The sequence below is a fragment of the Lepidochelys kempii genome, chromosome 10 (genome assembly GCF_965140285.1).
Source record: "Lepidochelys kempii isolate rLepKem1 chromosome 10, rLepKem1.hap1, whole genome shotgun sequence".
Lineage (NCBI taxonomy): Eukaryota > Metazoa > Chordata > Testudines > Cheloniidae > Lepidochelys > Lepidochelys kempii.
Window position 1 is genome coordinate 34,795,790 of NC_136389.1, and position 25,056 is coordinate 34,820,845.

Genomic DNA, 25,056 nt, shown 5'->3' on the forward strand with positions numbered 1-25,056 from the left:
CTGCCTTTGTTTCCTGCTTTCTTCCAACACTTGTACAGCGGCTCTTGGTTCCCTTGTCAGAGATGTAAGCTGATGGGAACCACTAAAAACTTTCAAAAATGTCAGATGCAGCAGAGACAATGAAAACAAAAGCAACTCACTGCTGCCTCTTTTATTGTTCTCCTTATCAGCCACAGCTATTGCTGGAGAGAAAGCTGGCAGATTTCACTGTTCAGACTCTCCGCTCTAGTCTCTTGCTGCAGTGCTAATGTGTAGTATCTTACCTGGCAACATGAGATAACAATATTCCTCTCTTGCAGCAGTTAACATTCCTCGTTCTAGTTGTTTCTTATGGAAACAATGGCAATCAGTCATCGGGGCTTAGCTTAATTTGGTGTGCAAAATCTCATGGTCACTCTGTTGTCCAGGAAAATAACTTTGTTGGTTGTGAGATTTGAGGACAATATGAGTTGTTAAATTTTTTAGATCATCTACGAAAGAATGTACAAGGTCATGGTCAAAATTTAAGTCTAGCACCCGGACATTTTAATGTTCTCAGCTTGAGTAATCCATAGTTCTTTTATTAGTATGGCGAACAGACACATGACTGGCTGTGCAAACTATTAGATACATTTAGTGTCCACATGTTACCAAAGAGAAAATGTCTGTCTGTTTATGTATTGGTCTGTTGAGCCCATCACAGTAGTATCTGATTCACATCAAGTTAGCCACAGTGGATTGTGATGTTTTTTTCTTTTAATATTGTTTCATGAATGTAGTGCTGAAAGGCAGTGGATTGCTAGTCCTGGAAACTGAGGACCTATTTCAGTCCACAGAGCAAGTGTTAACTTCCCTCAGCCTGTCCACTAATATTGCGCAGCCATGACATGGTGGGACCACTCATAGGTTGAGCAGGACATTAAGTCCCATTGGGCCTTGCATTTCTTGTCGCTTTGGCTTGATTGCCAACAGGGAGGCCAGCTGTGGTGGTGACAGTAGTCTTTAAGAGGTGTCAGGGCCCAGTCTAACTATGGGGGCCTTCTTTAAGGAGAACAAGCCCATCTTGGCCAACCTGTAGTATTTATCTGCCTAGATGGCTGGTGTCAGCTAATTGAATAATGAGCACCTGGCCTGATAAAAGGCTGCCATAGTTCAGTTGAGAGGGTTGTTCCTAGAAAGAAGAGGCTCAGAAGAAGAGGTGCTCCCAGAGACACAGGCCCACGAGGAAGATCACTGCTGCTGAACTTTCTTAGTGCAGGACCGGAAGGACTGAATTATTAACATAGGCGCTGGGAGGAGGCCTGTGGGACTCCTGAACTTAGGCGAGGAGGCTTGTTGGTCTTAGCAGCCAGCTCCCAGAGGAAGGGTAGACTTGAGGGGCTAAAGGGTTTGTACCGTGAAAAATAATAAATCAGCCCCCTAGGAGGGGGAATCTTGATTTAAGTCGTGGACTGGGAGTAAATCATTGCAATTGCAAGACTGCAAGAGAGAGAGAGTCCCTGCAAGACCAAGGGGTTGTACTTGAGGGTGGTGCCCTGCCACACTTGTAATAATAATAGTAGTTAGCTCAGACTGCAGAGGTGGACATTTGGCCACTGTGAACTGGACTGACCTGTCCTATTCATTTCACATCGGCCATTGGATGCTAATGTTTTTTTTCAGGCACTACCAACCTAGAAAGGACACACTCTCCATTCCAGTCCCCTGAGCCTTCTGCTTTCTGTTTACTGGGCATTTCATTGGCAGCGGCATGTCTTTTGTTGTTGTCAGATTTTATTTCTCTAGCCCAAGGTCTAATAGTTTCTGAATAAAAATATAACAGGCTCCTCAAGGAGGGAACTGCTGTCTTGGGCAGGTCAACCTTTCGATCTCTCAACCATGACAGCATCTTTTGTTTTTAAATCTATTTCTATAAATCAAGCAAATCTTCAAAATTTATCCCCCTCTGTCATCAGCTTTGGTAGGTTTTGGAATGCCAGTTTCTGTCCCCCTTCCAAACAAGTGATTGAAACGAGACAAGTTTACCCATTCCCTATACAGATCAGGGTCCTGGAGTTGTTAGAATGATACATTTATCTCTTGTAACCTTTGCATCCTGATAAACAAGATGTATTTAGAGGAATGTCTGATGGGAATCAGATTTTTATGACACATGCTCTTTAAGAATTTAAACAGTGTTTTCAGTTAGGCAGGCTATCACTAAATAAAGCAACCTGATTGTTTTCTATACACTTGCTAACACTAAACAATTTTGTGGTGCATGAAAATAACTTCCATGGAGTCTCTGTCATTGAATGAGCTGAGGATTGAGTCTGAGACCTTTACAGTTTGTGCTTTTGTTTGAAGGTACCAGAACAGATGCTAGAGAGAAGATATTTTGCATAACTATTAATCCTGATCATTTACAAGCTGGCCCCTGTTGGCTGGCCCCTGTTTGGGAAAAGTCTTCTCTCTGGCAGCCCTAGTTGTTTAGAACCAATTTGGAGGGACAAGTGGGTTTAGAGAGGAAACCAAAGAGATCTGTAACTTCCCAACAGTGTAGAACAAAGATTGGGTTTCAGTGTTTTTAATAACAATCTTATTAAAAAATCAAATGAATACCACTGTTCAGACCTGTAAAATAGCCCCGTGAAAGATTTCTTAAGTGAATATTATACAGCATTAGACTGATTTATGGTTCCCTTAATGAAATAGTTTCCCCCCACCCCCAGCTTCAGAAAGGCAGAATCTGGTTATAATTAAAAGCAGTGATCCTTCACAAAGATTTATATAATACAGTCATCCCCTGGGCTGCAGAACAAGTGGAACGTCCCCTAGCCAAAAGAAAGTTACTGGTCACCTTTGGTTGTAGAACACTGATGAGATTCATAGCATTGCCCCTTGGCCAGAACTACTGAAATGATTAGCTGGCTTAGCCATAAAGCTTTATTATGGAGAGCAGCATTGGCCTTAACAACTTCAATTGGCTGTAAAGTCCAGATGTAAAATAACTGAGACATGCTGTCCATCACTCAGGGCTCCCAGCCTTTTGGGCGTCCATACCACTTCAGCAGATGAAGAACTTGTCTGTGCCTGCCTGTGCCCTCTTCATCCCCCTTCAACTGGAGCTAGCAACCTCCTCTCTACCTTAGTGATGGATTTAGGGTCTCACCTCCGTGCTAGTCCCCAGCCTGCCTGCCTCCTGTTTAGTTGTACTGTACTTATATGCAAGGCTGGGTAGGGCATAGAGAGCTGAATGAGAGAAAATGCTAGGCAACTGTTTCATCATTAAAATAGGGAAGGGGTTGTGCTGCTGGTGGGTTTGACAGGAGAGGGGAAGATAGCCAGCCAAGGATCAGTGGCAAAGCTGGAAGTATAACTGCTGGTCTGCATTGGGAACTGTGGTAAATTCTCTCCTCCATCTCCCATTTAACTCCAGTCATGCAACATGTGTATAAAAAGCTTTTTGTAAATAATATGTGCTGCTGTCTTGCAGTGCGCTGTTAACTTGAAGGCCAGGCGTTTAATCAAATGTCACTGTTTGTAGGCTAAGGAAGCTCTTCGAGGAACATCCATTTTTTACCAGCAGATCTCTACGTACCTCTCCCATACATGGCTTCCAAATGTTATCTGGTGGAGCAGAGAACTGACCAGTCGCCTCCAGAACCAACTATATCCACTCCTTCCGGAGATTCCTGCTGTACGGCTCAACTGCATCACCGCTCTTAACCCTGACCCTAAGGTACTGTCTGTGAACTGTGTGTTTCTATGTTCTACCATGACTAGGGCCAGTAACAGGTGTTGGCCTTCATCCATTAGGAATCTTTTCCTATGGTCTAGGTAAGGACTTAGGGCCTGATCCTAAGCCCTCTTAGTACTCATAACTCCCATTACAGTAAGAACATAAGAACAGCCAACTGGGTCAGACCAATGGTCCATTTAGCCCAGGATCCTGTCTTCCAACAGTGGCGAATGCCAGGTGATTCAGAGGGAATGAACAGAACAGGTAATCATCAAGTTATCCATCCCCTGTCACCTTGTGACATTGCACTCCATATGCTTTATGAAAATATGCTTATGAATGTGAATATGATGTAACTGGAATATGCTTTATGCAAAAGATCTCTTGTAAGGTATCATTACAAAGCTTATAATCTAGTGAGTGTGTTCATCCTATTTGTTTGCATGTATTATTCCTATGTCTGGAGTCAGGAGAATAAGATATAAACTTGTATTACTGATGTAAACATATTAAGTGGAAGCCATTAAGGGTGGTTCAGAATCAATGAACTGTAAAGGGCTCTGTTTACTTGCAAACCTTCCTGTGTTGTGTGGGCCAGCCCAGGAAGAATGGAGACTAGGGGTCTTACAGTGACATGTGGCCATGTCACCTAATAATGAAGGCCATCTTAAATCTGGTACTTTTCCATTTAGAAGGAGGGGTGGGATCCCAGAGAGACAAAAGATTCCTGCCTTGTACCAAAGCTATAAAAGGAGGTGGAGCAGGACAAAAGGAGGCCAGTCATGAGAAAACCCCTGCTTACTACCTGAGATGTCTGCTGGAACTAACAAGGACTGTACCAGGGGAAAGGATTGGGCCCAGACTAGGAAGGAGTCTATGAAAGAAGCTTAAGGGAACATCTTTGGGGGTGAGATGTTACATGTAATCAGTTTCTTAATGTATTAGGCTTAGACTTGTGTGATTTTGCTGGGTTATTTTGGTCTGTCTGTTATTACTTGAAACCACTTAAATCCTACTTTTTATACTTAATACAATCACTTTTGTTTATTAATAAACCCAGAGTAAGTGATTAATACCTGGGGGGAGCAAACAGCTGTGTATATCTCTCTATCAGTGTTATAGAGGACAGACAATTTATGAATTTACCCTGTATAAGCTTTATAAATGAGTAAAACGGATTTATTTGGGGTTTGGATCCCATTAGGAACTGGGTGTCTGGGTGCTGGAGAGGTAACCTGCTGAGCTGTTTTTGGTTAAAGTCTGCAGCTTTGGGGGTGAGGCCTAGACCCTGAGTCTGTGTTGCAGCAGGCTAGCGTGTCTGGCTCAACAAGGCAGGGTTCTGGAGTCCCAAGGTGGCAGGGAAAATGGGCTCAGAGGTAATTTCAGCACATCAGGTGACAGTCCCAAGGGGCTCTCTGTGACTGAAACCGTCACACACCTATTCCCAGCATCTGGCAAACAGGCTAGGGACACTTTAGAGCATGGGTTTGCGTCCCTGCCCATCCTATCCTTCAGTCAATGAGGATTATGGCGCTCAGCACCTCTTAGGATGAAGCCCTTATCAGACTAAACTAAGCCTGGGAAGGCATTAACATGAGCATGTCTAATGATCCATAGGAAGCATAAAGATTAACCTTTCACTGTTGTCAGGATGTACATGTCTTTCATAATATCTGCTCAAATGAATGAAATGCTAGAAGAGTTCATGTGTTTCTGGTTTAATGGAGATGTCTGTTTCTTTGAGGGACCTTGGACATTATATAGGACTGGCCCATTCTATCTAATTGTGAATGGTCACAGCTGCATTCACAGAAACAGTTCTCTGGGACAAATTATGATTGCTACAGGACAAATGTGCTAAGCCTCTTGTTCTCCTAGCATTTCCCTGCAGGAGGCAGTCAGAATGTCAGGAGGCACAGCATTTCCTGAGTTCCAGGGGGCTCCCAGCACTGCTCATCCCCACAGAGGATGCTATGCTGTGGAGAGGTGAAGCCATGATGCTTACAGATTGGTAAACAACCAGATGGCTGCATTGGCGGCAATGGTCTTTTTCCTGAAGGTCTAGCAAGGACCACCAGCGAACGTGCTTCTTCTTCCCTTCCTAGATATAATGCATTCAGCCGTTGCTGCCCAGGCGGTGTCCCACTCATTGCCTTCTCGTAGCATCAGCAGCATCTGTCAGTCATGTTGTTTTCCCATAATTTCCAGGCCAATATAAACACAGATACACAATCCCAGGAAACAGTGGACACAGCAGTGTTGTTTCACGACTGAGCCGATTCCTTTGAAACTGATGCAGTACAATACCTCTTATATAATTCTAATCAGGGGTTAATAGTTACCCAACACCAGTCAATATAAGGAAGAGGTAGGCACTAACATAGCACTTACAGTTTTGCCTATATGATGTTCCGCCTCCTTGACTGAAAAGGCAGCTTCTCTCTCATTGATGTGCAGCCAACGTGGCTTCAAGTACTGGCAAGTGCTGAAAAGTTACCCAGTATATTGTACAAGATAAATCTGGTGCTTATTTGTAAGGCATAGAATAAGGCCTTATTTAAATCAGGGAGAGCTTTTATGTCTGTCCCTTATTAGGGGAATTATAAATCATTAGAAATTGAACAGTCAGGCAGCAAACCCATTTTCTGTGTGAGGGATCTATCTCAGCCTCGCCTGCTTAGAAGAAATTAAGTTAGATAAAAGGCCAGATTTCCCCCTCAATTTCAGGTGTTGAGCACCTCCTGGGATCACTCTCTTAATTATGTGAAGGCCACATCACATCATGGCCCTTTAACCAGGTCAACCCACTTTTAAAACATGAAACTTTCAGTTAAAATTCTGATCTCTCTAAGCAAGCTAGAATCGGCCAGATTCTCAGCTGATGGGGACTGGTGCTATTGACTATAGTGGAGTCATGCTGATTGACACTAGGGGACAATCTGTCCCAGAGTTACTAAAAGCCAGCACCATATCGGTTTTACATGTGAAATTCAGTGTTAGCTTTAATCAGGCCTGTCAGCTTGAAAACTCTGGTGTAGCACCAGTGATCATTAATAGTTATCACTGATATCACAATGGGGACCAGAGTCCTAACTAGATTGGTACCCCATAGTGCAGAGCATTGGACACATGGTTAATAAATACAGAGCTCTGTCCCAGAGACCTTACAGTCTAAAAGACAAGATGCAAAAAGATCGATGAAACAAACAAGTGGACAGGAGTGGGGAGAGAGGAAAATGGGATAAAAATGTAATAGGATGCCTTAGTCCAGCCTTGTTCTGTGCACAGCGGGTAACCGGTCAGTAGCATTAATCGTTATACAGATTCTTTGTCAGAGAGAGAGAGAGACAACATTTAGTTTTCAGTCAGTTGGTCCAGTAGTTTCTCAGCAGATTCTGAGTCCCAAAATAGATCATTTTGCCTTTGGTGCCTTACTTTAAAAGTCTCTGTTATTAATGCTATACATACTTTATATCGATCTGCAGTATTTCATTTTGGATATCCAGAGCAATTTCACAAGGGGATCATTAAAACCCCAGGTTAGGTTAGGAGTGACATAATCCTTGTGGAGGTTTGCAGTTAGTGTTCCATGTCAGCAAAAAGGGGATTGCTTCATTTTAATATAAAATACAACTAACTGCATCTTCATATTAACCCTTGGGATGCTCTGTATTTGTCCTGATAACCTCCTTCCCCTCTCCTGTTCCTTAGTTCCAAGTGAACAAGACTTACCTCCTTAGTACCTTCAGCAGTGCTCTGAGCACAAGTGGGCAGGCAGTCTCATAGTCCATGCCTGCTTTTTCTTGGCCACTCTGCACAGAGTCACCCTGGGCTCCCAGTCTGTGCTAGTTCCCAGCCTGCTGGGGGAATCAGGGAAGTGGATTATATCTGGAGCAAATGCCAAGAGAGGATGGGGGCTCCTGCTTGGGGAAGGTGGATCAAAACTTACTCAGCTGTGAAGCACTAGCTCTGCTTTACTTGCCCATGGTGGAATCCTCCAGTAGCTCTGCCATAGCCCTGTAAATTAGCTAGCTCCCAGCTGACTTCCACCAACAAGTGAAGGCTTGTTTTCCTTTTTCATGGGATAGTTCTGATTAATAATGGGCCCATCCTGAGTTCCTTACTTTTTACTGAGGCAAGACTCCCATTGACCATGATTGGAGTTTTGGGCCCAGTCCAAATTCTCCTGGGTGTAACTCCACTGAAGCTGAGGATGCGTGTTGTCAAAAAATAACAACACAGCACAATATGGGGTAGCAAGAGCACTTGGTGGCTATATGAAGACTGAAGGCATATCACCGAAGGCATACAAAATTAATTGCTGTAGTATTTCTTCACTCTGTTAATATACAGATACAGCCCCCTAGAAAACAACCTGCCTCCAGAATTTGTGAACAACATGCCACATAAGAGATCTACTGCCATACATACAAAAGACCAAAGCAGAGTCTGAGTTTTCACAGATGTGATCATTCTGGTTTAATGATAGGTATAAACTTCTAGCTGCAACAAAATATATCAGTCCAGTACAGTTGATACCAGAGTGTGCTTCATGTTACAGGGATATAGTCTCTAAAGATCATGAAGAATGAGGAGCCACTTGGGAATTTCTTGGTCTGAACATTCTGAATTCGATCAATTAGGCTTTAGTCTCCCAAGGGAAGAGGTTAAAATCCCCCATCACTTGGGACATTTAAAACAAGACTAGAGAAAGCGCAAGAAAATGTATGATGGGGAACTATCTTGCATCAGCAGAATGACCTCCTGGGGCTGTTCTCTGATTAATATTTAAGAAGCTCTTTCCCAGAGAATATATTAATGGGATATTTGAATAACAGCATTTATATGACACAGCTGACAAGAACTTTTAGAGTTTTGCAATGCCTTATAGATGTGATGTTCATTCTCTTCTCCAAAATATATGTGTTATAATATCTCCCCACTCCTGAATCTCTGCTCTTAGCATGTGACTGACAAATCCCATAGCTGTAGAGTTTTAATGCCTTACATTGTCTTATCAACAAGCACCATGCACTTACCCCTGGTAAGGGTGAACAGCACCTGCCTCTTATTAGCAGCTTTTACCATCACAGCTGATGGAGGAAAACAATGAGGAGTCCTTGTGGCACCTTAGAGACTAACAAATTTATTTGCGCATAACTTTTCATGGGCTAAAACCCACCTTATCAGATGCCTGGAGTGGAAAATACAGTAGAGAGGTATAAATACACAGCATATGAAAAGATGGGAGTTCTCTTACCAAGTGGGGGGTCAGTGCTAATGAGCCAATTCAATTAAGATGGAAGTGAGTTATTCTCAACAGTTGACAAGAAGGGAGGAAAAATGACTTTTGTAGTGTTAATGAATTCAGTGTAATCAAGGTGGCCCATTTCAAACAGTTGACAAGAAGGTGTGAGTATCAGCAAGGGGAATATTAGTTTTTGTAGTGACCCATCCACTTCCAGTCTTTATTCAGGCCTAATGTGATGGTGTCCAGTTTGTAAATTAATTCCAGTTCTGCAGTTTCTCGTTGGAGTCTGTTTTTGAAGTTTTTTTGTTGAAGAATTGCCACTTTTAAGTCTGTTATTGAGTGACCAGGGAGATTGAAGTATTCTCCTACTGGGTTTTGAAAGTTATAATTTTTGATGTTAGATTTGTGTCCATTTATTCTTTTGCATAGAGACTGTCCGGTTTAGCCAATGCACTTGGCAGAGGGGCATTGCTGGCACATGATGGCGTATACACGTCTGTGTAGGTGAATGAGCTTCTGATAGTGTGGCTGATGTGTTTAGGTCCTATGATGGTGTCCCTTGAATAGATATGTGGACACAGTTGGCACTGGGGTTTGTTGCAGGGTTTGGTTCCTGGGTTAGTGTTTCTGTTGTGTGGTTTGTAGTTGCTGATGAGTATTTGCTTCAGGTTGGGGGGCTGTCTGTAAGCAAGGACTGGCCTTATGGAGGAGCTCCCTTGCACAACTGCTGCTACCATCACATCAGCGTTTAATCATCTTCACTGACATCTTCACCTGATTCTCATTAGGTTCTTGGCTGCAGAGCTGCTACCTCTAACTGTTTTCTGTCAAACAAATAAATAAAAATTGCATTAAGTAATGTGGTCTGGGCTCAGCGCCTCACAGCTCTTCAGATGTTTTATTAATCTTTTACTGCTGCCTGTGCTCTATCTTTCTCTCTTCTTTTCACACAGTCTGAGAAACAGTCTAGTGGCTTCAAGCTACGCCCCAGGTGTGGACATATCGGGTCCTTCATGTATGGATATGACAGTTACCTGAGATGCCTTGGGTGCACCATGACTTGGCTGGATGTGGGATCTGGGAGCTCTCAGGTCCCAGTGTGTGCCTCAGGGCTGTGCTGCCCTCCTCTGAAGCTTCTGTTAAGCCTGATGCCAAATCTTCAAGGGCTTCGTTATAAAGCATCTGAACTGGGCATTAGGACTTTGCCTTAATGCATGTCTGACAGGATCGACCCTCCACAACAGTGCTTCGTCATCTTCAGAGTGATCGGCCTGTTCCAGCTGGAGTCACTGGAGGATGCTGAGAGATTGGCATGCTTGATGCCTGCCCTGGATGGTGCTGGATTGCAAGGCCAAGGCACCACCTCTCAAAGCACAGATCAAAATCCTAATCAAGGAGTGCTACTCACCTGCAACAGTAACACCTCACCAGTCCTTGATTAGTCAAGGCCTCCTGCTATTCAGTCTCTTCCTGAGCTGGTACTGAGAGGCCAGCTACCAGGCATTCCTACACCTATTGTAAAGCCCGATGAACTCGTTACATTGCCTTGGCTTCAGTGCTTATATATGCCTCACATTTCACCTGATTGGTCAGACCACTCACCCAGTGCTGAGTCCACTTGGGGCTGACTCACTCCCCTGTCAGTAACTCAGATGCCCCAGACCCCATGTATACAGTGATAATATGGCTGTACAAATGGATGCCTAATTGCAGACTTACGAGTTGCTGCATTAACACACTCCAGAATCTCAGTTTACAGTGAAAAAACATGATGAAATCGTGACCCCACTGAAGTCAGTGGGAGTTTTGCCATTGACAAACTTATGGTTGAAAAGCTGACCTTCGGAATATAACCCAAATTTAAACTAACATGATGATGTTTGCCTGAAACAAGCTTGGAGAGGTGTGAATTGATCCAGTTCATCACAGTGGTTTGTTCACTCTGGAGCCGAATGACTGTAAATTAACTGTGAACACGGCTAACTATTCCACAGATGATTGGTTAGCAGAACCATCCAGTTAACATTCTTATCCATCATAGCTGGACGTGGTGGTACATACTAGGGGAGGAGGGTGCAGTGGGGTATCTAGTTGCTGTCAACGTTTGCTGGAGGACGGGAATGTGGAATTCAGTGCTACCTCCTCCTACGCTTAAAATCACCTCTGTCCCTGCCCTAAAGTGGGAAGAAGAGAAAGCAAGGTATATACCCATCCCAGTACCAAATTCTCAACTATCTTGTGTATGCCAGTATCCAGGACTGCCCTCCCGCCCCCGCCATCCTGCGTGATAGAAACCCTAATTGCCCTCTCCCTAGCCATCCAAACCTCCACCAGCCCCAGGCTGATTGCACAATGCATTCATGCATTTTCAATACTAAAATCTGCCCCACATTGAAATTCTGGGAGTTCTGTAAAACAAATGGAATTTAGTATCACAATAAATAACACAAGGGATTGGACCACATGGTGGCAGAGAAGGGAGAGCATTTAGCAGTAATGCCCCAAATCAGCGGTCCTTGCAGCCTAATTCTGGGGTCCTTGCCATGTAAATCGGAAGTCCCTGCTGTAAACAGTTCCTGCTGTGCTGCATCAGACTTGGGTCTTGAATATGTCTCACAACTGGTGCCTGAGCACCAGCTTTCAGTGCATGTGTCCCTGGCACTTTCTTTAATGCTGTTGATGCTTTATCTGCCAATGGCATTGACACAGCTGAGGTTGGTGGCTCCTTTGTCAGTGCTCCTGCCACTCATCTTGGCTTAAACCTGAAGATGCCAAATGAGCTGGTGGAGATAGTTAATGTGGATCATGCGAAGGAGCTAGGAGAGTCTCTGAGGCACCCAATCCTTCTATGGAGGTAGAGAGGAAAGCCAATGACTTTCTCATGGAGGATTTGAACAGCATTTCTTTCTGTTTCTTATGCTGGGAAGCACCAAGGGCTTTGGGGATGAGATAAGGAAGTAGCTAGTGTTCCCTCCCGCAAATCCGGCTATGGCTTCCTGCTTTGGCTGGGAAACATTTCTCAGGCTAGTAGATTCTATTTGCTACATAAAGATTATTTTCAGATTCTCTTGACATAGTTTGATGGTCAAGCCTTTTCTTTAGCTCTTGTGGGGAATGAGTGCAGAATATGCTTGCATTCAAGAAGGGAAATGTCAGAGCTCATTGTTTTCTTGTGCGACAGCCGGAGTAACCAGGCTCCTGTAGAATATGCTTCCCCTTCCTACTTTCATTGTTTCTGCTCTGTATTTTGCAACCCATTTTTGTTGTGCTGTGAAATCTCTTCCCCTAACTGTGTCTGGCTTCATCTCTGCAGTCTTGTCTGAAACAAAACAATGGCTCTAGGTTGCTTTTTAATGATTCTTTAAGAAAAAGTAATGTTTGTTTTCAGTCTCAGCTATGCTATAGAGCAATCTTCTCCAGTGCCTTCAGGTGACAGAAATCTGAGTATGTCTCCTGAACAACAACAAAGAAATTTGACAGTTATAAAGAAAAACACAGGATGCCATCAGGTAGGAACGGGGCACCCTAGTCCTCTTGGGAATAACGCTATGGGCCCAGATTTTTTCTGTGCCAAGGTCTGCTTGGTAGGGGGCTGTCAGGGAGATGATCAGGCTGCTCCAGCCCCAGGGTAAGTCAGAGCAGCTTTGGGGCTGCTGTAACTTCTGTCAGTTGCTCATAGTCCCCAAGGGACCATACAATCATTGAATTTCAGGGTTGGAAGGGACCTCAGGAGGTCATCTAGTCCAACCCCCTGCTCAAAGCAGGACCAGTCCCCAACTAAATCATCCCAGCCAGGGCTTTGTCAAGCCTGACCTTAAAAACCTCAAAGGAAGGAGATTCCACCACCTCCCTAGGTAACACATTCCACTGCTTCACCACGCTCCTAGTGAAAAAGTTTTTCCTAATATCCAACCTAAACCTCCCCCACTGCAACTTGAGACCATTACTCCTTGTTCTGACATCTGCTACCACTGAGAACATCTAGATCCATCCCCTTTCGAACCCCCTTTCAGGTAGCTGAAAGCAGCTATCAAATGTTCAATGAGTGAGAATTGTTCTACTATGTCCCGTTTCATTTCTGACACACCCTATGTGCCAGGGTGTTGGGGGCAGTTGGCATAGGAGCTGATTATGCTGCCTTGTGCCAGCAGAGAGCTCTCCTATTAGGGGAATTCTCAGCAGCCATTGAAGGCCAGCTTCCTCCACTTTACACCCCCTGAGTGGTGCAAAGTGGCTAGAACGTAGGCAGAGATTCTCTCCCACTTTCCCTGAAGATAACAGGGGGGCTTTCAGTCATGATGTGTAAGCTGGTTTAATGGGGCCTCTGGGCCTGATTCTGCTCTCACGCCACTGTTCCACTGGTGCAACACTGATCATTTCAGTGGAGGAAGTGGGAAGAAAATCAGGTCCTGAGGCTAAGCTGATATAACTTACACCTCCTTCCTGCCTCTCTCTCAGTGTATGTTACGCTCCCTTACTGGCATGTCACTTATACCCCTTTATCCATCACTTCTCTTTGACCCTTGATCCTAACACATACTATGTGTCCTTTGAACCTTTAGCTTGGCTGTGTGGAGCTTCCATGATGTACCATGATCTCCCCTCTTGGAGATGGGAAGGGGTACATCATGGGAGATGTAGTCAGGCCAGGGAGCCCAGCCCTTAGAGGAGAATGGGGACATGAGGCAATTGAACGAGAACTCCCATGTGGGACTGCAGCATTATGTCCAAATAGAAATATTTTGGTTTTCAAGTGTTTGGTTTTCAAAGAAAAATAAAACATTTCCATGGAAAGCAGCCACTTTTTGTGAAAAAAATCATTTTGCCAGAAACCCAGTTCTCCATCAAAAATAGTTTTGATGGAACATTTTCAACCATCCCTGATTAGGAGGCATCACTGGCAGAGCAGGGGTTTGGAGGGATGTGTGAAAAGAGACATGGATAGAAAATAGAGGATAAGGCAGAGTTTATATTTAGAGCCCGGAAGGTGATCACAGGAGACTGAACTCCCCTATTGAAACAAGTTCTTTTGGAGAGGCCTGGGAACAGGGCCTGGGTCAAGAGAAATGAAAATGTCACTCCTGTTGTGCGCCAACATGCATCCAGCTGGCCAACACTGACTCATGCTGAAAAGGAGCGGCAGAAAAGATTAGAAATAAATGGGCTTCCCTGGGCCCTGAATGATTTTGACATTATTCATAGTTCCTGATAACAGTGGGATCACTCAGCTACCCAACAGGGGATAGTACATTATGGTCCAAAGCAAGGCTCATCCAAGAATTTTATCCATCTGTGTTTACATGATTCTCCCCTAAATATGTGGCTAGATTTCTATACAATGCATGCTGAAAGAGGGAAGTGCTGGAGGTCCCCTCTTCTCGGACATTTAAAACTAGACTGGTCTAAACACTAGCTAATATATTGTAGGCACCAGTGGGGCATTGACCCGTGAGGAGAGGAGTCGACTAGATCAACCAATAGGACTTCCTACCTCCACTTTCTATGACTCTGTGAATATCATATTTGGGATAACTGCCAGACAATACAATCTGACATATCATGGGTACAATGTATAGAGGCCTCTGATTCCATGACGTCCATTAGACATCACTCCTTTATTTGCTAACTAGCAATGTGGCTGATAAATATATAAATGGCCTGATTTTCAAAACCTAAGAAGTCTAGGGCCTATTTGCAGGTGTGTACCTTTGTTGTCACAGTCACTGCAATTTAAAATGGCCCATAATTTGTAATTCATTCCCTTCCTGCACAATCAATGAGAGGGTCTTTTGGTCAGATTATTATTCCAGTAGCAGGAGTTACTTCACTGAAATCAATAGGCTTGAGCCTGATGTTACTGAGATTAGTGTCACTTATAGTGAATGGGAAATAGGTAATCTCAACTGAATTCTGCCCTTATTTACCACCATACAATTTCTTACTTACTTGAGGCTGCAGAGGTGTCAATGAGACAGGACTTGTGTCATAAATATAAAGGGAAGGGTAAACACCTTTAAAATCCCTCCTGGCCAGAGGAAAAATCCTCTCACCTGTAAAGGGTTAAGAAGCTAAAGGTAACCTCGCTGGCACCTGACCAAAATGACCAATGAGGAGACAAGATACTTTCAAAAGCTGGGAGGAGGGAGAGAAACAAAGGGTCTGTGTCTCTCTGTATGCTGCTTTTGCCGGGGATAGACCAGGAATGGAGTCTTAGAACTTTAGTAAGTAATCTAGCTAGATATGTGTTAGATTATGATTTCTTTAAATGGCTGAGAAAAGAACTGTGCTGAATAGAATGACTATTCCTGTCTGTGTGTCCTTTTTGTAACTTAAGGTTTTGCCTAGAGGGATTCTCTATGTTTTGAATCTAATTACCCTGTAAGGTATCTACCATCCTGATTTTACAAAGGTGATTTCTTTACTTCTATTAAAAGTCTTCTTGTAAGAAAACTGAATGTTTTTTCATTGGTCTCAGATCCAAGGGTTTGGCTCTGTGGTCACCTATGCAAATTGGTGAGGATTTTTACCAAACCTTCCCCAGGAAGTGGGGTGCAAGGGTTGGGAGGATTTTGGGGGGAAAGACGTGTCCAAACTACGTTTCCCAGTAAACCCAGTTAGAGTTTGGTGGTGGCAGTGGAGATCCAGGGACAAAGGATAAAATTAATTTGTACCTCGGGGAAGTTTTAACCTAAGCTGGTGAAAGTAAGCTTAGGAGGTTTTCATGCAGGTCCCCACATCTGTACCCTAGAGTTCAGAGTGGGGGAGGAACCTTGACAGCTTGGCTCATTTGATTTAAGTAACAAAAAGGTAGTGAAATAATGTAAGAAATGGGAAATGGAGATTGACACTCAAACTCCTACAATGGGGCAAACCAAGAGTCAGCCTTTCCCTCAAGTTTCCTAAACTATGTTAGGTTGTGTCCTAACTAGAGCTGTGTGAATAGCAATAAAGGTTTCCATGGAGATTTCACCACATTCTGGATCAAGTTTGCTTTGATCACTTTTGCCCTCTTTCTCTTTCAGCTTCTTGAATATTCATGGGGGTGAGTTTTTGTGCTGGGGTCAGCCTGCATGCATGCAACACCACAGCTCATGTACGAGTAACACCCTGTTTGTGTTCAGTTACGTGATAGCACCAAGAGTGCTCGTGGGGCCATCATAGATCTTGTGGGCTTAGGCATGAGGACTGTAAGAAGTAGAGCAACAATAGGGAGGGAAATAAGGGATTTCCTACAATAAACAGCACTGTTTGAACATCGTGAACAGCAGAGGGAGAGAGCTGGGGTCTCCAGTTTGAAAATGGTGCTGGTAAGGTCTCTCTCTGAGAGACACTTGGCTCACGTGCTACGGAGTGCCCACAAGTGATTGAGGGAGCGGTGTGATCACCCAGACACAACTACCCACAGGTGCTGCAGCACATCCACATTCCTGTGACTGTGCCACCAGATGGGTGCCCTGCCCAAGGGCTGCTGAGGGTATGTCTACACTACAAAATTAGGTTGATTTTATAGAAGTCGATTTTTACAAATCAATTTTATATAGTCGATTGTGTATGTCCCCACTAAGTGCATTAAGTCGGTGGAGTGTGTCCTTATATCATGGCTAGCATCGACTCACGGAGTGGTGCACTGTGGGTAGCTATCCCACAGTTCCCGCAGTCTCCGCTGCCCATTGGAATTCTGGGTTAAGCTCCCAATGCCTGATGGGGCAAAAACATTGTTGAGTTGTTGTCAGTTGCCCCCCCGCCTCCATGAAAGCAACGGCAGACAATCGTTTTGTGCCTTTTTTCCTGGGTTACCCATGCAGACACCATACCATGGCAAGCATGGAACCCGCTCAGCTCACCACTGCTGTTGTGAGCATTGTAAACTCCTCGCGCATTATCCTGGAGTATGTGCAGAACTGGGTTAAGAGACACCAGCACAAGGATGATTGTGATGAGGACATGGACACAGACATTCCTGAAAGCACGGGCTGTAGCAATTGGGACATCATGGCGCCAGTGAGGCTGGTTGATACAATGGAATGCCGATTCTGGGCCCGGCAAACAAGCACAGACTGGTGGGACCACATCGTGTTGCAGGTATGGGATGATTCACAGTGGCTCTGAAACTTTCACATGTGTAAGGCCACTTTCCTTGAACTTTGTGAGTTGCTTTCCCCCGCCCTGAAGCACAGGAATACCAAGATGAGAGCTGCCCTGACAGTTGAGAAGTGAGTAGCGATAGCCCTGTGGAAGCTTGCAACGCCTGACTGCTTCTGGTCAGTCGGGAATCAATTTGGAGTGGGCAAGTCTATTGTAGGGACTGCTGTGATCCAAGTAGCCAATGCAATCATTGACGTTCTCCTATCAAGGGTGATGACTCTGGAAAATGTGCAGGTCATAGTGGATGGCTTTGCTGCAATGGGGTTCCCTAACTGTGGTGGGGCAATAGACGGAACACATATCCCTATCCTGGCACCGGGCCACCTTGCCAACCAGTATATAAACCGCAAGGGGTACTTTTCAATGGTGCTGCAAGCACTGGTGGATCACAAGGGACGTTTCACCAACATCAACATGGGATTGCCGGGAAAGGTACATGACACTCGCATCTTCAGGAACTCTGGTCTGTATGAACAGCTGCAGCAAGGGACTTACTTTCCAGACCAGAAAATAACCATTGGGGATGTTGAAATGCCAATAGTTATCCTTGGGGACCCAGCCTACCCCTTGCTCCCGTGGCTCATGAAGCCATACACAGGCAGCCTGGACAGTAGTAAGGAGCAGTTCAACTTTTGGCTGAGCAAGTACAGAATGGTGGTAGAATGTGCCTTTGGACGTTTAAAAGCTCGCTGGCGCTGTTTGCTGACTAGGTTAGACCTCAGCACAACCAACATTCCCATTGTTATTGCTGCTTGTTGTGTGCTCCATAATATCTGTGAGAGTAAGGGGAAGATGTTTATGGCGGGGTGGGAGGTTGAGGCAAATCACCTGGCAGCCGATTTTGAGCAGCCAGACACCAGGACAATTAGAAGAGCACAGCTAGGTGTGCTGCGCATCAGAGGGACTTTGTAAACCAGTTTCATGACTGGCCAGGCTTTGGTGTGACAGCTGTGTGTGTTTCTCCTTGCTGCAACCCGCCCCCTTTATTGATTTTAATTCCCTGTAAGCCAACCACCCTCCCCGCTTCGATCACAGCTGGCAAAGGAAATAAAGTAACTATTGTTTTGAAACCATGCATTCTTTCTTTATTAATTAAAAAAAATGAGATAACTGACAAGGCAGCCTGGGTGGGGTGGGGTGGGGTGTGGGAGGTGGGAAGGACAAGGCCACATTGCTCATTGTAGCCACACTACAAATCAAAACTGTTGGAATGACAGCCTTCTGTTGCTTGGGCCATCCTCTGGAGTGGAGTGGCATGGCTGGGTGCTTGGAGCCTCCCCCCCGTATTCTTGGGCGTCTGGTGAGGAAGATAGGAACTTGGAGAGGAGGGCAGGCAGTTATACAATGGATACAGCGGGAGTCTGTGCTCCTGTTGGCTTTCCTGCAGCTCCAACAGATGCTTCCTCATGTCCATTTGCTCCCCCATTAGCCTCAGCATCACCTCCTGCCTCTGCTCTTCGTGCTCACTTAATGCTTTCCTGGCCTCTGCTTCCATGCATTAAGCTGTGCCCTATCAGTGCGGGAGGACTGCATGAGCTTGGAAAACATGACATCGTGAGTGCGTTTTTTTCGCCTTCTAATCTGCGATAACCTCAGGGATGGAGATGATAGTGGGAACATAGAAACATTTGCACCTGGGGGGAGATAAAAAGGGAGAGTAAAATTTAAGATGATACATTTCGGAGAACAAAAGGGAGACTCTTTCACAGTGAATCAAGCAATTCACAGCAGACAGCACATGTGCTTTAGGTACAAGGTCACATTTTGCCTTTTATATTGAGCACCTGCCAGTATGGTGACACATCACACATGGCTGAGCAACAGAATTTGGTTTCCAGGCAGTCATGGTAAGCCTTTTGGTACGCCATGATAAGCCTTTTGGTATGCGGGGTTGGCTTCTTCTGCCTTCATAACATGGGAACAGTTTCAAACGGCAGCACCATCCTTTCCCATAGCAAGCAATGCCGGTTTAACGTTTAAAAGGAGGGGCTGCGGTTTTCGGGTGGATGTGCAGCACACACCTTCCTCCACCCCACCTCATGGCTATTCTCTGGGATGATTGCTTCACCCCTCCCCCTACCACATGGCTATTCTCTGGGATGATCCCTTCACCCCTCCTACCGCTGCATGGCTATTCTCCGGGATGATCCAAGCAAGTGCAAACAATGCAGCGTGAATGGGGTCCTTTTACTGTTCCCTTACAAAAATTCCCCTATTTCAACCAGGTGACCATGAATGATATCACTCTCCTGAGGCTAACTCAGAAAGATAAAAACCGAATGTTGCTTGAATGCGACCAAAACCCAGGACCATTCGCTGCCATGCTTTGTGCTGCAATGGTTCCAGACTACTTGCTACTGGTTTGGCGTGGTAAAGTGTCTTGCTGTGGAGGATGAAATAAGGCAGCCCTCGCCAGAAACCTTCTGCAAAGGCTTTCAGAGAGAGCTTCATGGAGATGTCCCTGGTGGATTCCCGTTCCATCCCCAGACCCATTAACAGACTTCTCCAGTAGCTGTACTGGCCGTGAATGCATCCCAATTCTTCAGGGAAAATCAGACATTAAACACTATTGCTTTTAAACCCTGTACTGTAGTTACAAATGTGCACTCACCAGAGCTGCCTTCTCCGGCTTCAGGGTCGGGGATCCCGCCTTGGGAGGGTATTGGCTCCAGGGTGATGAAAAGGTCCTGGCTGCTGAGGAGATCGGATTCACTGTTTGCCTGCTGCGCATTCTCCTCCTCCTCCTCCTCTTCCTCATCCACAAAATCCTCCTCCCTGTTGCGTGAGACTCTCCCCTTGCAGGTGTCCATGGACAGTGGTGGGTAGTGATAGGGTCCCCCCATAGAATGCCATGCAGCTGATCATAGAAGCGGCATGTATGGGGCTCTGACCTGGAGCGACCGTTTGCCTCCTTTGTCTTTTGGTAGGCTTGCCTGAGCTTCTTAACTTTCATGCGGCACTGCTGTGTAGCCCTGTTGTAGCCTCTCTCCACCATGCCCTGTGCAATTTTGGCATATATATTAGCATTTCTTCTTTTTGATCGGCGTTCAGCCTGCACAGATTCTTCTCCCCATACAGCAATCAGATCCAGTATCTCCCTTTCAGTCCATGCTAGAGCTCATTTGCGATTCTGGGGGGACTGCATGGTCACCTGTGCTGCTGAGCTCACCATGCTGATCAAACAGGAAATGAAATTCAAAATTTCCTGGGGCTTTTACTGTGTACCTGGCTAGTGCATTGGAGTTCAAAGTGCTGTTCAGAGCGGTCACATTGGCGCACTCTGGGATAGCTCCCGGAGGCCAATACCGTCGAATTGCATCTGCACTATCCCAAATTCGACCTAGCCAGGTTGATTTTAGCGCTACTCCCCTTGCCGGGGAAGAGTACAGAAGTTGATTTTAAGAGCCCTTTAGGTCAATGGAATGGGGTTCGTTATGTAGATGCATATTTACTATTCTTGTGTAGAAAGAATAGTTGGTTGTGTCGACGCATATTTACTATTTTTGTGTAGAAAGAATAGTAAATATGGCAGGTGACCAGCTTGGCTTAACAGTGAAATCCTTGCTGATCTTAAACAGCAAAAAGAAGCTTACAAGAAATGGAAGATTGGACAAATGACCAGGCATTGCTCAGGCATGCAGGAGTGAAATCAGGAAGGCCAAATCACACTTGGAGTTGCAGCTAGCAAGAGATGTTAAGAGTAACAAGAAGGGTTTCTTCAGGTATGTTAACAACAGGAAGAAAGTCAAGGAAAGTGTGGGCCTCTTACTGAATAAGGGAGGCAACCTAGTGACAGAGGATGTGGAAAAAGCTAAGGTACTCAATGCTTTTTTTGCCTCTGTCTTCACGAACAAGGTCAGCTCCCAGACTAAGCACTGGGCAGCACAGCATGGGGAGAAGGTGACCAGCCCTCTGTGGAGAAAGAAGTGGTTTGGGACTATTTAGAAAAGCTAGACAAGCACAAGTCCATGGGGCTGGATGCGCTGCATCCGAGAGTGCTAAAAGAGTTGGCAGATGTGATTGGAGAGCCATTGGCCATTATCTTTGAAAACTCATGGCGATCGGGGGAGGTCCCAGACTACTGGAAAAAGGCTAATGTAGTGCCCATCTTTAAAAAAGGGAAGAAGGAGGATCCAGGGAACTACAGGCCAGTCAGCCTCACCTCAGTCCCTGGAAAAATCATGGAGCAGGTCCTCAAGGAATCAATTCTGAAGCACTTAGAGGAGAGGAAAGTGATCAGGAACAGTCAGCATGGATTCACCAAGGGCAAGTCATACCTGACTAATCTAATTGCATTCTATGACGAAATAACTGGCTCTGTGGATGAGGGGAAAGCAGTGGACGTGTTATTCCTTGACTTTAGGAAAGCTTTTGATACGGTCTCCCACAGTATTCTTGCCAGCAAGCTAAAGAAGTATGGGCTGGATGAATGGACTATAAGGTGGATAGGAAGATGGCTAGATCGTCGGGCTCAATGGATACAATGGCTCCATGTCTAATTGGCAGCTGGTATCAAGCAAAGTGCCCCAAGGGTCAGTCCTGGGGCCAGTTTTGTTCAATACCTTCATTAATGATCTGGAGGATGGCGTGGACTGCACCCTCAGCAAGTCTGCAATGACACTAAACGGGGAGGAGTGGTAGATACTCTGGATAGGGTAGGGATAAGATACAGAAGGACCTAGACAAATTAGAGGATTGGGCCAAAAGAAATCTGGTGAGGTTCAATAAGGACAAGTGCAGAGTCCTGCACTTAGGACGGAAGAATCCCATGCACCGCTACAGACTAGGGACCGAATGGCTAGGCAGCAGTTCTGCAGAAAAGGACCTAGGGGTTACAGTGGACGAGAAGCTGGATATGAGTCAACAGTGTGCCCTTGTTGCCAAGAAGGCCAGTGGCATTTTGGGATGTATATGTAGGGGCATTGCCAGCAGATCGAGGGACATGATCGTTCCCCTCTATTCGACATTGGTGAGGCCTCATCTGGAGTACTGTGTCCAGTTTTGGGCCCCACACTACAAGAAGGATGTGGAAAAATTGGAGAGAGTCCAGCGAAGGGCAACAAAAATGATTAGGGGTCTGGAACACATGACTTATGAGGAGAGGCTGAGGAAACTGGGATTGTTTAGTCTGCAGAAGAGAAGAATGAGGGGGGATTTGATAGCTGCTTTCAACTACCTGAAAGGGGGTTCCAAAGAGGATGGTTCTAGTCTATTCTCAGTGGTAGAAGACGACAGGACAAGGAGTAATGGTCTCAAGTTGCAGTGGGGGAGGTTTAGGTTGGATATTAGGAAAAACTTTTTCACTAGGAGGGTGGTGAAGCACTGGAATGGGTTACCTAGGGAGATGGTGGAATTTCCTTCCTTTGAAGTTTTTAAGGTCAGGCTTGACAAAGCCCTGGCTGGGATGATTTAGTCGGGGATCAGTCCTGCTTTGAGCAGGGAGTTGGACTAGATGACCTCCTGAGATCCCTTCCAACCCTGATATTCTATGATTCTATGATTCATTTTAAAATCGACCTAACGCCGCTAAATTCTACCTAATCCCGTAGTGTAGACCAGGGCTTCCCATCTTCTGGTCAGAGCTTAAAAAGCAGGAGTGGGGTGGCAGGACACATGCAAGGTCAAAAGGCCACAGCAACAGGAGAAGCAATGTGCTGGAGAGGTCCTTGCTGCTTCTGCATTTGATTGGTGAGTAGTGAAGTGACCTCTGAGCAGCTGCCAGGGATTTTCAGGATTGGGGTCTCTGGGGTTTCCCAGCCTGCATGGCCTAATCTGCATTGCACTGCTACCTGCATAGCACAGAGGAACTGACAGAGACCTTTGGGACCAGAGTCATTTTTTTTTTATCTTAGGTTGGTGATTTCTTGCTTCTGTTTCTATCACTGTCATATTTTCCACAGCAAAGGAGTGTGATGTCACAGGCAGAAGCTGGTGCACAGTGAGCTGCAGAAACAAAGGGACAGATCCTCCATTGGTGTAAATTGAGGTAGTACCATTGACTTCAACAGAGCCATGCCAATTCACAATAGCTGGGATCTGCCCCTATGGAGTTCTGCCTGTTAACACCAGCTGACCTCAAAATTCTGTTTCCATGCAAATGACTCTTATAGTGTTAATAATAATTAATAATAATAAAACTAAAACAAAATGCTGCTGCAGCACAGGGCCAGGAGGTGTCAGTGGGGTTTTAACATTACTCAAATGAATCGCCTTTCGTTGTTGTTTTTAAACATTTATAGAAAGACATGAAGTCCATATTATTTGTGCGGCAGAGCAGAATATCTCGCAGGTGCTTACACAAATAAACTGTGTTATATGTACTTTGTAGGCCAGAATGGCAGCTTTTTGTGTAATTAGCCCAAGCTCTATCTACAATAAAAATCTTAATGAGGCATTTGTGAAATTTCATTTCTTTTCCATGGAATACATTCTGGTGGCATGTGAGCTCAAAAGACATCTTAATCTCTAGGGTCAAATTCACGGCTGGTGTAAATTTGAGTTGTTCAACAAAAGTCGATGGAGCCATGCTGATTTACACCAGCTGAAGATCTGGCTTAGAATTGATTTTGTTTCCAGTCAGAGGGCTAAATTCCGCTCTGTGTAAATCCCAAGTAATTCCATGGATATTCCTGCAGTGACTCCAGATTTACACTGATATAACTAAGAGCAGAATTTGTCCCATTAAGCAGAACTTGGCCAGTAAGAGTTCCCTCCATGTTCTGTAGATGCATTAATTCTTAGTCTGTATCTTTGCATGCTAATCTTCAAGCCAGAACAAATTGTTATGACTGGGAAGTAGCTGGCATGTCCTTAAGCATAGAGGCTCAAACTGCACTCTTACAATTTGCTTGGTTTGCTGCACAGAAAATGTGTACGTAATAATACAAAGTCAGGTGTGTAGTTTATGCTGGGTAATGAAATGCCTCCAGGGTGCTGCAACGTGGGGCTAAAGGCCAGCCTCTCATCTGCCTCAGTAGTGACTGCATCTAAAATAACAGGATCTCTGGAAATGTGGTGTGTTTGATTTGCTTTGATGAACTGACTTTGGTTTCATTCTTGTAACAATTGGCTGATTCCTAACCTGGTTGCAATGTTCAACAGCTAACCAAATTGGTCTCATCATGTAGCCCTTTCCAGTGAGATGTTCAGAACCCTCACTGACAGGCAAGGCGCAGCAGTGCTAAGCATCTTGCAGGCTTATATATAGGCCTGATCCCCCATTGCATGTAACATCCCCCATTGCATGTAGCATCCATTGAAGTCAGTGGGTGGTCTGCAAATGGAATGATAGCTGGGTTGGTCCCTAATTGTGTTCATTCTCCCAAGATACCAATTGTAACAGATCTGTGCTCTTGGATGTCATTTCAAGTAATCTTTATTGCACCTAATGGGAAAGATAGAACAAAAAATGCCATGATATTGGACTAATGAGTATAATCCTTTGTCACTTTTTCTGATCTCTAGCCTTAGCATTACCCATGCTGTCTTTTTCAGTTCCTGACTTTGAAGGATCAAGATAATTCACAAATAAAAGCTGTCTTTTGTGCATTTCAGGCAGTGGAGAAAGCATTTGCAATGCCAGCTGGGTTCTACTGGCAGACAGTAGAGACTGATGAAAAATACTTCCTTAACAGTAGTGACATTGGGGCCAGTGCAGATATAGACACTGAGGTAAGAGTTCCTTTCTGACTTGCAGAATGAAGTGGGTATCAGAGGGATGATCAAAACTGGCATGAAATGTTTGAATTCATGTGATGGGTACAAGTAATCAAACTTTAAACATTTCTCACTCAGATCTAAATATGTCACCCTAGCCTTTGGTGTCGTCATTTTTCCTGTGCCCGTTGCTCTGAGCCTGAAAAGATTAAACTCTGAAATGTCTGAGCTGGGGAAATCGCTGCTAGCCAGGTGCATATCTGCAGTAATAGATGCATTTTGAAAACCCAAACCAGCTTGACTG

General features: G+C 44.9%; 1 protein-coding gene across 1 annotated transcript in view; it reads left to right on the forward strand.

Moving 5' to 3' along the window:
- The window catches only part of DNAAF8 (dynein axonemal assembly factor 8), a 147,551-nt gene that overhangs the window by 55,450 nt on the left and 67,045 nt on the right, over positions 1-25,056 (forward strand). The window contains exons 13-14 of the mRNA XM_073362829.1: positions 3,506-3,700; positions 24,651-24,767. Coding sequence (XP_073218930.1) covers positions 3,506-3,700; positions 24,651-24,767 — 312 coding nt within the window. The remainder of the gene's footprint in view (positions 1-3,505; positions 3,701-24,650; positions 24,768-25,056) is intronic.